General features: G+C 50.7%; 1 protein-coding gene across 2 annotated transcripts; it reads right to left on the bottom strand.

The window, feature by feature from the left end:
• Positions 1-43: 43 nt before the first annotated feature.
• IDH3B (isocitrate dehydrogenase (NAD(+)) 3 non-catalytic subunit beta) lies at positions 44-14209 on the bottom strand. Of its 2 annotated transcripts, none has more exons than XM_066317523.1 (12): positions 14138-14208; positions 13628-13708; positions 12035-12127; positions 9347-9467; positions 7854-7920; positions 7274-7406; positions 5772-5905; positions 4533-4635; positions 3460-3606; positions 1849-1943; positions 1712-1772; positions 44-165 (listed from the first exon to the last, which is right to left on the bottom strand). In XM_066317523.1, exons 1-12 carry the CDS (start codon positions 14171-14173, stop codon positions 85-87), a joined length of 1152 nt encoding a protein of 383 aa, XP_066173620.1. In that variant the 5' UTR covers positions 14174-14208; the 3' UTR covers positions 44-84. The 2 variants fall into 2 exon arrangements, with proteins under 2 accessions (XP_066173620.1, XP_066173619.1); XM_066317522.1 differs by lacking the exon at positions 44-165 and adding an exon at positions 1155-1301 and having other exon boundaries at positions 14138-14209.
• Between the last annotated feature and the right edge of the window lie 67 nt (positions 14210-14276).

Below are 14276 nucleotides of genomic sequence, written 5' to 3' on the forward strand. Positions count from 1 at the left end.
TGTCCCCAAGGGGTCACCCTGTCACCGAGGGACACTGACACAGTCACGCCTGAGGCCATTTTATTGGAGTAAGCTGGGCTGTGGTCACTGCACCTCCAGGGCGTCTATCACGGCCTGGGTGAATTCCATGGAGGTGGAGTAGCCCCCCATATCCGCCGTGCGCACCTGCAAGGAGACGGGAGGTTAAGGACACACGGGGGAGCGGGGGACAGCAGGGTCCCCTGACCCCACTGCTGTGGGGTTGGGCTCCCTGGAGCCCTGTGCACCCCTGAAATCATCCCTTGTGCCATCTGTGGAGGGGGTGATGATCCCATCGGTGCCCCACAGCAGCTCCTGGGTGCCCCAAAATCCAGTCTGCGCTGTGGTTCCAGTGTTGCCCCCCCAGTTCAGCCCCGAGGGAAGCGTTGGACCCTTTATTATTAGCAAAGCAGGAGTACAGAGCACGACGCAGTGACGCCACCCCACATGCCCGGGGTGGCACCAGGCCTGGCCCTATGGGGCACTGGAGTTATGGGAGGGACAGAGTGCAGCCCCTCCCACCCTGTCCCAAATCTGGAGTGTTCCATGGTCACCCCCATGCCTGGAATTGTCCCTGCATGGGGACCCTGTGCCAGCAGCTGCCAAGGGGGTGCAGGGTGGGGGATGGCACCCTGGTTATTGCTGAAAGCTGGATGGGATGGGTACTGTGGGAATAGGGTCACAGGGATCCCACAGTCACACTGGTCCCACAGTCATGGTGGTGCCATGAGAAACCCACAGCCACAGCTAGTCCCACAGTAAGGGATCCCATGGGAACTGGGGATCCTACAATCCTATTGGTCCAACAGTCACAAGAGCCCCATAGGAATAGGGATCCCAGTCACAGGGATGCCATGGGAATGGGGGTCTCACAGTCCAAGGTCCTTTCTCATGTGGATCCCACAATCGCGTTGTTCCCACAGGATTGATTCTCCATTAATGGGTTGATCCCATGGGAATCGGGGTCCCGAAGCCATGCTGGGTGGTCCCAATGTCCCCATGAGCTGCCTATGAGTTTGGGGCTCTGCCCCATCCCCCCAAACCACCCCAGTGAACCCCAAAGTCTGCACTGGCCGCCTCCATGGAGCAATCCCTGCTGGAGGGATGGGGTGGGGTAAAGGATTCCTTGGGGTTCCTGGGGCTCCCTCCTCCCTGGGGGGCTCTGGGGGGGCATGGGGGGGCTGCTGGGGGTCCTAAGCCCCATAGTGGGGGTGCAGGTTGTCAATGACGGACTTGACGAAGTCGGAAGTGGTGGAGTAACCGCCCAGGTCCCGAGTCCGGACCTGCAAATCCAACACAGGGAGGGGGAAAATGGGAGAGAGGAGCTGGTGAATGGAGGGAATGGCTGGGAGAGGGACAGGAGAGAGACAGAGACCCTCCAGAGCCCAGGACCTGGTGTGGGAATGGGGCTGTGGAACATCCCCGAGAGCCCTGCCAGGACCTGGGTTGGGAATGGGGATGTGGAATGGTCCTTGAGGGCCCTGCCAGGACCCAAATGGGGACAAGGCCATGGAAGATCACCCAGCCCTGCCAGAAGTCCCTCCCTCGCCAGGACACGACCACAGGGGCTGGACAGAGCTGTGGGGCCGGGATTGTAGTTGGAGAGAGAGAGGAAAGGAGTCAAAATTCCAGCTGTGAATAGGAGAAAAGCCAGAGAAGGTGACACCAGCCCTACCCATTGCCCCACACTCACTTTTCCACCTTTGATCACCTTCTTCACTGCGTCCGAGATCATGTTGGAGTGATATTCCAGGCTGGAAAAGAGGGAAGCAAGGAGTCAACTCCTCAGAAACCCCAAAAAGCTCACCCCCCTTAGAACCCAGCACATACTTGAGGTGCTTCAGCATGTTGGAGGCCGAGAGCAGCATGGCTGTGGGGTTGGCGATGTTCCTGCCCACGGCCTGGGCGAAGGGATGCCGGGCTCCCTGTGAGGGGACAACGGGACAGGGTGACATGGTGACAGTTCCCATGTCGCACAATCACAGAATGTGTGGGTTGGAAGAGACCTTCAAGATCTTCGAGTCCAACCCAGCCCTAACACCTCAACTAGATCATGGCACTGAGTGCCACATCCAGTCTGCTTTAAACACATCCAGGGATGGTGACTCCACCACCTCCCCGGGCAGACCATTCCAGTATTTAATCACTCTTTCTGTGAAAAACTTCTTCCTCATATCCAAACTGTATTTCCCTTGGTGCAGCCTGAGGCTGTCCCCTCTCTGTGTTCTGTCAGTTGCTGCCTGGAGAAAGAGACCAACCCCCAGCTGATTACAGCCACATTTCAGGAAGTTACAGAGGGTGATAAGGTCACCTCTGAGTCTCCTTTTTTCCAGGGTAAACAAGCCCAGCTCCCTCAGTCATTCCTCACAGGGTTTATGTTCCAAGCCCCTCACCAGCCTTGTTGCCTCCTCTGGATGTGTTCAAGTGTCTCAATGTCCTTCCTAAACTGAGGGCCCAAACTGGACACAGCACTCAAGGCGTGTTACCCTGCGAGCCTTGGGAATCACCCTGTGTGTTGGAATCCTGGAGGCTGAAAATTCCAGGCTTTCTGAGCCTGAGGGGTGCTGACCCTTGGGCAAGCACCTCATTTGACCTGAAGCCTTGGAACAGACTCCTGAAATTGTGTGATAGCACAGGGGTTGTGGGTGTGTAGTTGGAATGGTGCTGTGTGATCTCACAGGGTAAAAACTGAAGTTTGGAGTTTTGGTATATAGTAATGTGTGTAGGACAACATAGAAGATTCAAGGTGATGTCTGAGTTCTTCTGTCTCCTTCATAGATCTAAGTGGCTTTCTCTAACTGAGTAAAAGATGTCTGTGAACATCAAATAGTCACTACTGGGCCAAAACCATAAATAATGTGTCACTTTAGTACTGAGTAACTATCTTTTAAATAGCCTTGGTGAAAGTTAGAAGGCCTCCATTTTGTCTTGTTTCTCTAACTGGCAGGTTAGAGTCCAAAGCTGTAAATACTGTAAATACTTTAAATAAATAAGATACAATAAACTGTCACCCTGATCTTTTTCAGCCTTCTGACATTTGCATTTTTGTACTGGAGTTTCTCATGGGTTTTCCTGTCAACAAAAGTCATGTTTTGTCAACCGTCCATTCCTGTCTGGAGGAAGAACCTTTGATGAGAATTCTAGGTTGACCAGTGGGGTCGGAGAGGTGTCAACCTCATTGCCCAACCCCCAAAAGGTCAGGTCAACCTCTGACCAAACCCCAAAAACTATATAAACCAAAATCCCACAACAAACATCCTTTTTTGCCCTGACGCTTGACTATGTGAGCATCCTTCTTTTCCTCCTCACGTCTGTCTAGCACCAACAACCAACCCAAAGCGAACTGGACCCTACATTTCCCTCGTCTTTCCCCCTGAGATAAAGCTTTACATCCCGAGGCGGAGCAGGCCGGGCTGTGAGCCCTGTGGGAGTGCAGCTCACCAGCTCGAAGACGGCGTACTCGGCGCTGTAGCTCTCGCCCGGCACGACGCCGGCGCCGCCCACCAGCCCGGCCGCCAGGTTGTCCACGATGTTCCCGTACAGGTTGGGCATCACCAGCACGTCAAACTGGTACGGGTTCTGCACCAGCTGGGATAATGGGAATGATGGGAATGATGGGGAGGGCTGGAATGCCCTGGGGGAAGCTCAGCCCCACCCCAGGATAGGGGTGGTGGGGATGGATGAGCTCCGAGGTCTCCCCAGTCCAAATCGTGTTTGGCACAACCTGGAGCAGCAGCGATGGGATTGGGGGAGGTTGTAGGGATAAAAAGGAGTTTTTAGGGATATACAGGGGAGTTTTTAGGGATGTGAAGGGGACGTTTTAGGGATATAAAAGAGTTTTCAGGGATAAAAGGGGAGGTTTTAGGGATATGAAGGAGTTTTAAGGGATATAAAAGAGTTTTTAGGGATATAAAGGAGCTTTTAGGGATGTGAAGGCGAGTTTTAAGGGATAAAAAGGAGTTTTTAGGGATTTACAGGGGAGAATTGAGAGATATAAAGGAAAGTTTTTAGGGATGTAAAGGGGACTTCTTAGGGGTATGAATGGGAGTTTTTAGAGATCTACAGGGGATATTTTAGGGGTATACAGAGGAGTTTTTGGGGATAAAAAGGGAGTTTTTAGGGATTTAAAGGTAAGTTTTTAGGCATATACAGGGGATTTTTTAGCGATAAGAAGGAGTTTCTAGGGATATACAGAGTGCTTTTAGGGATATAAAGGGGAGTTTTAAGGGATATGAAAAGGAGTTTTTAGGGATAAATGGGCGTTTTTAGGGATGTACAGGGGAGTTTTTAGGGATATGAACACTCCCAGCCCCAGTGAGGCTGCAGGAACACAGATGAGCAGAACCCAACCCCCTGGGATTCCCACAGGGAGCAGCACTGGGATGGCCCTGGAGCCACAGGGGTGAGCCAGAGGTAGCAATGCTGGGAATAGACCAGGGATGGGGACACACCCAGGGGCACGGCCCAGAGGCGTGGCCAGCCCGGGGGCGTGGCCCGAGGGGGGCGTGGCTCACCTGCATGCAGCAGTTGTCGATGATCATGGTGTCGAATTTGATCTTGGGGTAGAGCTCGGCCACCTCCTTACAGCACTGCAGGAACAGCCCGTCCCCCAGCTTCCTGCCACCGGGAACACGGGGAAGAGTCAGGGCAGAGCAGGGGAAATCCTAAAGAATTTGGGGCTCCTCATCCTGCTTTTCCCCCTCCTCTCCCCGGTGGGGATTTGGCCCAGGTGAAACACGGGGTGGGAGGTGCAGGAGGAGCTCTCCATGTGCTCCCACCAGGGCTGATTCCAGAGCTTGGGATTTTTTTCTGCAGGGATAACCCCAAGGCAATGATCCCACACTCCATGGGGAGAGGTGACAGGGTTGTTAGGGAGGTGCTGCACTGGGAATGGCTGGACATTTATCAATTTATCAATATTTATCAATAAATTTATCAATTTATTGATTTATCAATAAATTTGATCAGCAGCAGCTCCAGAGCCAGGAACTCCAGAGTCAGGGTCCTGCCCACTCCTGGCTGGGAGCAAAGCCAAGGAAAAGCCCCAGTCCCAGTGAAATCCTGGTGTCCCTCACCCACAGCAGGATCACAGAATCATGGGGTGGTTTGGGTGGGGAGGGACCTTCAAGTTTATTGATTCCATGGGCAGGGACAGCTCCCACTATCCCAGGTGGATCCAAATCCATCCAGCCTGGCCTTGGGCATTCCCAGGGATCCAGGGGCAGGCCCAGCAAATCTGGGAATTCCGGCCCAGCCCCTCCCCACCCTCCCAGCCAGCAACTGCTGCCCAAGATCCCAGCCCAATGGCCCCTTTCCCAATGGGAAGCCATTCCCTGTGTCCTGTCCCTCCAGCCCTTGTCCCCAGCCCCTCTCCAGCTCTCCTGGAGCCCCTTCAGGGACTCTGAGCATTCCCTGGATTTTTCCCTTCTCCAGGTAAACATTCCCAGCTCTCCCATCATCCCTGACCTCATCCCCCATTCTCAAACCTCCAAAACATCCCAAACTCTGGCATTTTGAGGGTGGGAATGATCCAAGATAACTCATGAATGGATGCAGGGAGGGATGGATCCATCCCAGCCAGGAATTCCTCCCCAACATTCCACCCCAAATCTCTCTTTTTTCCACCTCAGAGGGGGAATCCCAAGTGTCCTGAAGCCCCTCTGTGACCCTCAGGTGACACTGAGGTGAGAGCACTCCACAAGGTGACACGGGCAGTGCCCTGAGGGGCCAGGAGAGGTGACAGTGGCACTCACATGATGTTGGCCTTGTGCACAGCTGTCACCTTGGCCCGGCCCTTCTTGGTGGCGTAGTCGAAGGCGAACTTGGCGATGCGCTGGGACTTGGCCCTGGTGATGATCTTGAGGCACTCGATCACCCCCTTGGCACTCTGTTCGGGACACAGGGGTGACACTCCGGCCAGGCCACCCCAGGGTGTCCCTGACACCCAGCCTGCCTTGGGCTCCCTTGCCTTCCCACCAAAATTCCATTTATTATGTGTTATAGGTGTTATTATACGTGTTATTCTTGCATGTCTTTATATCATCACCATTATTTTTACAATTAAATATTTCTTCTCACCATTATTTTTTCAATTAAATACTTCTCATCATTATTTTTTCAATTAAATACTTCTCATCATTATTTTTTCAATTAAATATTTCTTATCATTACAATTTTGTCCCTATTATTAAATAACTTATCATCGCCTTTTTATGTCAATTATTAAATTGTCCTTATCATCACCATTTTGTTCCAATTATTAAATTGTTCTTATTATCATCCCCTTTTATGTAGATTATTAAATTGTTTTTATCATGGTCACCATTTTGTTTCAATTATTAAATTGTTCTTATGTCTACCCAGGTTTGCCTTTCCTTTCCAATTCTCCTCTTCACTGGGAACTGGGAAGGGGTGTCTCCATTCCTGGCCAGGATTAACCCAGGACAAAGATCCGTGTGCCAGGAATTATCCATTATCCAGGTATTATCATGCCCTGCAGCCTCCCTGGGGGCTGGGAGTGTTCTTATCCCAAAATAATCCCCCAATTCCACTGCTCCAGGCACATCCAGACTGTGCTGAGCAGGGAATCAGGGAACGGGGTGGGGTGGAGAGACCTTAGAGCTCATTCCATCCCATCCAGGGACATTTTCCACCATCCCAGGTGGATCCAACCTGGCCTTAAACACCGCCTGGGATCCAGGGGCAGACACAGCAAATCTAGGATTTCCAGCCCAGCCAGGAATTCCTTCCCAATATTCCACAAAAATTCCCTTTCCCAGTGAGAAGCCATTCCCTGTGTCCTGTCCCTCCAGGCCTTGTCCCCAGCCCCTCTCCAGCTCTCCTGGAGCCCCTTCAGGGACTCTGAGCATTCCCTGGATTTTCCCCTTCTCCAGGTGAACATTCCCAACTCTCCCAGAGCAAAAGAGCTCCAGAACCTTGGAATGGTTTGGTTTGGAGTAGGCCTTAAATCCCATCCCATTCCACCCTTTCCACGTTTAGGGACACCTTCACTATCCCAAGTGGATCCAAATCCATCCAACTTGGCCTTGGATGTTCCCAGGGATCCAGGGGCAGCCCCAGCAAATCTGGGAATTCCAGCCCAACGAGGAATTGCTGCCCAAGATCCCAGCCCAACGTCCCTTTTCCCAGTGGGAAGCCATTCCCTGTGTCCTGTCCCTCTAGGCCTTGTCCCCAGCCCCTCTCCTGGAGTCAGGATTCCCTGGATTTTCCCTTCTCCAGGATTCCCAGCTGGCACCTCGTGCTCCAGGGAGCTGTACTCGCCCTCCGTCTGCTCCCGGATGATCACCAGGTCCAGGTTGTTGTGCCGGGTCTGGTATCCCGGGAGGCTCTTCACGTGCACCACGTTGGCAAACAGGTCCAGCTTCCTCCTGGGACACCATGGGGACAGTGTCACCCTGTCCCTTCTGAGGGCTGGGAACACGCCTGGGGATACCCACGGTGAGCAGGGACAGCTTCTGGCCATGGATGGTCCCTCAATAACTTCCCAATAATTCATTAATTAATGGGGTTTTCTCAATGACATATTCTGGGGGCCACCTCACCATGTCCAGAACTTCCAGGGAAGCAGGATCAGCTCCTGGTCATGGATCTTCCTTCAGGAGTTTTGCTTCCCAATAACCCATTAATTAACAATTAACGAGTTTTTTCCCCAGTGACTGATCCCTGCAAGTCCCAGGGGACACAGCTGGGGCCACCCCCCTGGGCAGGACCCCACGGTGAGCACGGACAGCTCCCGATGGCCCCTCTGGGGTTTTGTTTCCCAGCCTCATTTTCCTCCTCCCCATACCTCATTAACGATGAATTAATTAATTAACCTGAGCCTCATGTCGTAGGATGCCAGGTCTCCCTTGTGAGACATCTCCATGGGAGTGTGGATCTTCCCTGCAGGAGAAGGAGTGAGGTGAGGATGTGAGGGAATTGTCCCAAAATCCCATAAAAACCTGGACACAAATCCTGCCCCGGGGTCCCCAGCACAGGGGGAGGACAAGGACAAAGCCACTAAAAACCAGTTTTATAGTAATAAATGTTATATATAAATGTAACAATATATATTAAAAAACCACATAAAATATACAATAAATAAATAAATATACGACATATAAATATTTATATATAAATATTTTTAAATGCAATAATATATTCTTTACTAAATATAATATAGTAAGTATATATGTATTTATACTAATATATCTTATATAAGTATATATGTAATATTTATACATAACATATAGAAAATAAATATACAATATAAACATTTATATATTTATATAAAAGCATAAATATATTTATATCTATATATAAATATATATGCTAATATATACTAATTATATATTTTATATATAATATATACTAATTATAAATATACTCATATATATTTTTATATTAAATATAACATACCAAATATATATTTTATACCAATAAATGTTATATATATACTAATAAAAGTTTTATACTAATAAATGTTATATATAAATATAACATTAGATACATTAAAATATATTTACATAAAAACCACATTTATTTATATATTTAAAATATTTTATATAAAATATAAATATATACTAATGTATATTTGTACACTAAATATAATATACAATAGATATATTTTATATAGTTATATATGCTAATAAAAATGGGTTTTAATACAAGTAAATATTATATTTAAATATACATATAAAAATGCATACTAATATATATTTTTATACAAAATATATATTTTTTATTGTAATAAATGTTATATATATACACTAATGAAAATGGTTTTCTATACCAAAAAAAATCCTTAAATAAGACCCCAAATATACTAAAACCCAAAAATCCCTACTAATAAATAAACAACATAAATGTGCAAAATTCCAAACAGCTGCAAACTTGTAACATTAAAAACCGCCAAACTTTTATGTATTAAAAAGTATAATTAAAAAAATAGAAAAAAATAGAAATATAATAGGTTAATATAAATTATAAATAAAAATATTTTAAAATTAAAAGTTACCAAATAATTACAGCTAAAAATCATCATTTTGTCTTTATATTATATATATTTAAAAATGATAACAAAAAATTTAAATTCACTTCTTATTCTTAATACATATCAAGAAAATGATCTATCTCTAAAATTAAACCCATTTTACCTTTTTCTCTCCTCCCCCCAAAAATTAAAATAGACTCAAACCGCTCTGCTAAATTTCAATAAAATAAAATTTCAGTGAAACAAATTTTGCATAAATAAATTTCAGTAAAATAAAATTTCAATGAAACAAATTTTGCATAAATAAATGTCAATAAATTCCAAGCAGGAGCTCACCGATGAGGGCCACCTTGCTCTCCTTCATGGAATCCACCACCCGGTCCAGCTTCTCCTCGGATGCCGTGTTCTGCACCTCGCTCAGGTGGTGCTCGTCAAAGATGACGGGGACATTGCCAGCCTGCCATGGGGACAGGGCCACCAGCCTCTGTCACCTGGGAGCCCCAGGGACACCACGGCAGGGAGACCACAGAGGGGACAGCGTGGCAGGGACAGCACAGTGGGGACACGGAGCCCTGGGGCAGCCAGGGCTGGGCTCAGGGACAGGAGGAGACCGGGGTCATTGGGAATTGGGGTCATTGGGGACTGGGGTCACTGGGGACTGGGGTCATTGGGGACTGGGGACCTTGGGAAATGAGATCATTGGGAATTTGGGTCATTGGGGAACTTGGGAATTGAGGTCATCGGGAACTGTGATCACTGGGGACTGGGGACATTGGGAATTGGGATCACAGAATCACAGAATGTGTAGGTTGGAAGAGACCTTCAAGATCATCGAGTCCAACCCAGCCCTGACACCTCAACTAGATCATGGCACTGAGTGCCACATCCAGTCTGCTTTAAACACATCCAGGGACAGGTGACTCCACCACCTCCCCGGGCAGACCATTCTAGTATTTGATCACTCTTTCTGTGAAAAACTTCTTCCTAATACCCAGCCTGTATTTCCCTTGACGCAGCTTGAGATTGTGTCCTCTCTGTGTTCTGTCAGTTGCTGCCCGGAGAAAGAGACCAACCCCCAGCTGTCTACAGTCACCCTTCAGGGAGTTGTAGAGGGTGACAAGGTCACCTCTGAGTCTCCTTTTCTCCAGGCTCAACAGCTCCAGCTCCCTCAGTCGTTCTTCATATGGCTTGTCTTCCAAGCCCTTCACCAGCCTTGTTGCCTATCTCTGGACACGTTCAAGCATCTCAACATCCTTCCTAAACTGAGGGGCCCAGAACTGGACGCAGCACTCGAGGTGTGGCCTGACCAGTGCTGAGTACAGGGGAAGAATGACCTCCCTGCTCCTGCTGGCCACACCATTCCTGATCCAGGCCAGGAGCCATTGGCCCTCTTGGCCACCTGGGCACACCCTGGCTCATGTTCAGCCAGCTGCTGACCAGAACCCCCAGGTCCCTTTCCTCCTGGGCACTGTCCAGCCACACCATCCCCAGCCTATAGCACTGCAGGGGGTTATTGTGACCAAAGTGAAGAACTCGACACTTGGACTCATTAAAGTTCATTTTGTTGGACTCTGCCCATCCATCCAACAATTCCAGATCTGTCTGCAGAGCCATCCTGTCTTCCAAGCAGTCGACACACGCTCCCAGCTTAGTGTCATCCGCAAATTTACTAATGAAAGATTTAATACCCTCATCCATGTCATCAATGAAAATATTGAACAGAGCTGGCCCCAGCACAGACCCCTGAGGGACACCACTGGTGACTGTCCCCAGCTGGATGCAGCGCTGTTCCCCACCACTCTCTGGGCCCTGCCATCCAGCCAGTTCCTAACCCAGCAAAGAGTGCTCCTGTCCAAGCCATGGGCTGCAGCTTTTCCAGGAGTGTGCTGTGGGAGAGTGTTAAAGACCTTGCTGAAGTCCAAATAGACAACATCCATAGCCTTTCCTGCGTCCACCAGGCTGGTCACCTGGTCATAAAAGGAGATCAGGTTGGTCAAACATGACCTACCTCTCCTAAACCCTTGCTGGCTGGGCCTGAGACCCTGGCCATCCTGTAAGTGCTGCATGATGACACTCAGTATACATAAACTGTTCCATTATCTTGCCAGGTACTGACTGGTCTATAATTACTGGGATCCTCCTTCCCACCCTTTTTGTGGGTGGGTGTCACATTGGCCAGTTCCCAATCTTCTGGGACCTCACCAATGAGCCATGACTGACTGTAAATGATGGAGAGCGGCTTTGCAAGCTCATCTGCCAGCACCCTCATAACCCTGGGATGGATCCCATCTGGGCCCAGAGATTGATGAGTGTCCAAGCATCTCAGCAGCTCTCTGACTGCCTCCTCTTGGATAATGGGGGGTTCTGTTCCCTGACACCATCTACCAGCCCAGGAGGACAGTTGTCCTGTAGGCAAGTTGTCTTCCCACTGAAAACTGAGGCAAAGAAGGCATTAAGCACTTCTGCCCCCTCCTCATCAGCAGTTACTAAGTTCCCTTCCTTATCCAATAGAGAGCAAAGGTTAGCCTTACCTTTCCTTTTACCATTAATGTATTTATAGAAACTCTTTTTATTGTCCTTGACAGAAGTCGCCATTTTGAGTTCAAATTGAGCTTTGGGGGGTCATTGGGAACTGGGGTCACTTTGGTGCCACTGGAACACAGGACATTCCAGTGCCAGTGTCACTGGAATGGTGACACTGATGGGATCATGGAATGTTTCCCTTGGGAAAACCCTCTGAGGTCCCTTCAGCACAGCCCAGGCCACCACCTGGCATGTCCTCAAGTGCCACATCAGAGCAGGGCTGGGAAATCCCTCCGGGGATGGGGACTCACCCTCTGCCCATGGGGAGCAGCAGTGGGGACAGAGGGCACAGGGACATGCAGAGATACACGGGGACATGCAGGGATACACGGGGACATGCAGGGACATGCAGGGATACACGGGGACATGCAGGGACTCTCAGGGACATGCAGGGGACACGCAGGGCCAGCTGCTGCTGGTGTCCCCTGGACATGGCCATACCTTGAAGACCTCCTTGACGGCGTGCATGAGCTCGGGGCCCACGCCGTCCCCTGGCAGCATTGTCACCTGGAATGTCCCCTCAGCCTTGTGGGACTGCGGAGACACAGCGTGGTCACCCCAAACCCAAGCACAGGGACCCCTGAGCAACGTCACAACACAGGGACAGAGAAATCTCAGGCTTGTGGGGCCACGGAATCGGGTTGGAGTGCCAAGGCCACCTCTGAGCGTGTCCCCAAGTGCCACATCCACGGGGTTGGGAAATCCCTGCAGGGATGGGGACTCCACCCTGTCCTGGACAGCTCTTCCCAGGAGGAAAATTCCCAACATCCAACCCAAACCTGCCCTGGCACAGCTTGAGGCCGTGTCCCTTTGTGCTGTCCCTTGTCCCCAGGTGTCCCCTCCTGTCAGGGAGTTGTGCAGAGCCATGAGGTCCACCCTGATCCCCCTTTTCTCCAGACCCTTCCCTAAATCCATTCTTTTCCCTGGACACGCTCCAGCCCCTACAAATCTTGTCCTGAGGGGCCCAAACCCAGGCCAGGATCAAGATGTCCCTGCCTGTCACTGTCCTGAGGCCACCCCGGGGGTGACACCAGCCCTGAGCACACCCGACACCACCGAGAGCCCTTCTCCTCACTCAGCACTTCCAGAAATAACCTCTCCCTCTGAATTCTCAGTGGAATTCCTGCCAGCTCCTGGATTCCCTCACTCCTGCTCCCTGCCCTCAGGATACCATGGAATTTTGGACAGCTATTCTTAGCAGGAATTTTCCCTAATATCCGACCCAGTGTTCCTGAATTCCCTCATTCCTGCTCCCTCAGGATCTCATGGAATTTTGAACAGCCATTTTTAGCAGGAATTTCCCCCATAACCAACCCAATTCTCTTCAGAGATGAGGATTTCCCCCACACTTCTTTTCCCAGGAGGAATTTCCCCTATATCAGCCCAGTGCTCCTGAATTCCCTCATTTTTGGCAGGAATTTCCTCAATATCCAACTCAAATCTCTCCTGGGATGATGATTCCCTCCCCTGTTCTTTCCAGGAGGAAACTCTGGAATTCCAGTGGAAGCAGGGAAAGAAAGAAGTGAGAGAAGAAAGGAAAGCTGAGGGTCACAAATTGGGAGCTTTAAATACTCTGGAATCAAATTTCCAGGGCACAACCCAGGGCTCCTGGGCAGTGATTAAATATCAGGAGCGAAGGGCAGGGTTGGGCCTGGCTCAAGGTCACGCTGACACTCAGGGCTGAGCTCTTCCCTCTATAAATCTCCCACAAAATCAGGGATTTTTCTGGCTAGGAAAAGCCTCAGAGATTCCCCCCCACCCCAGGTGCACTGCCAGGGCCACCACTGACGGTGTCTCCAAGTGCAACATCCACAGGGCTGGTAAATCCCCTCAGCAATGGGGATTCCACCACTGCCCTTCCCAGGAATCCCAAAATCCCACCAAAATTCCCACCCAAACCTCCCCTGGCACAATTTGAGGCCGTTTCACCTCGTCCTTTCCCCTTGTTCCCGACCTCTCCCTCCTGTCAGGGAGTTTTCAGGGTCTCCCCTGACCCCTTTCCCCCCGCCCAAAATCTCCTCAGCCCCTCCTCACCTTGGCCTGGGCTTGCTGCAGGAGCGCGGCCGAGCTGCCCAGCCCCCGCCACACGCCGAGGCTCTGGGCACGGAGGAGGCCCTGGGGATGCCGGTGTTGGGGGGTTCAGAGGTCAGAAAGCCCCGTCAGCAGGTGCCCCGCACCCCAAAGTCCTCCCGCCTTCCGTACTGCTCCCAGCTCAAAGTAACCCCAAAATGAGCCCACACAAACCCAGCCTGAACCTCCCCTCCCGGCCCAGACCTCACACTCTGCCCCGGACTGAGCCCCCAGACCCAAAGTGAGCCCCACAGAGCGTGTCTGACCCTTCTCACCCCTCACTGACCCCTCCCAGCTCTCACCGACCCCTCACCCGGCTCAGTGAAGGATGAGGTCAGACCCCGTCTGACCCCTCCTCGACCCTCCTAACCCGATGTCCCGCCCCAGAGCCATCTCCCGCCTCATCCCGTCCTCTCAGCCTCCGTCACTGAGCCCGTTCTCCCCTCACCGCCCCTTGTCCCGGTCCCCCCTCACCGCCGCCGCCGCCCGTCCTGCGCTGAGCGCCGCCATCTTTGCGGGCCCACAATGCACCGCGGCCGCAGCGCGCCGGGGTCACGTGAGGCCAAAGGGGCGGGGCCTCACCAGGCCTGCGGCGCCCCCTGTCGGACGAGCG

This window comes from Sylvia atricapilla, chromosome 4, assembly GCF_009819655.1.
Source record: "Sylvia atricapilla isolate bSylAtr1 chromosome 4, bSylAtr1.pri, whole genome shotgun sequence".
Classification (NCBI taxonomy): Eukaryota; Metazoa; Chordata; class Aves; order Passeriformes; family Sylviidae; genus Sylvia; species Sylvia atricapilla.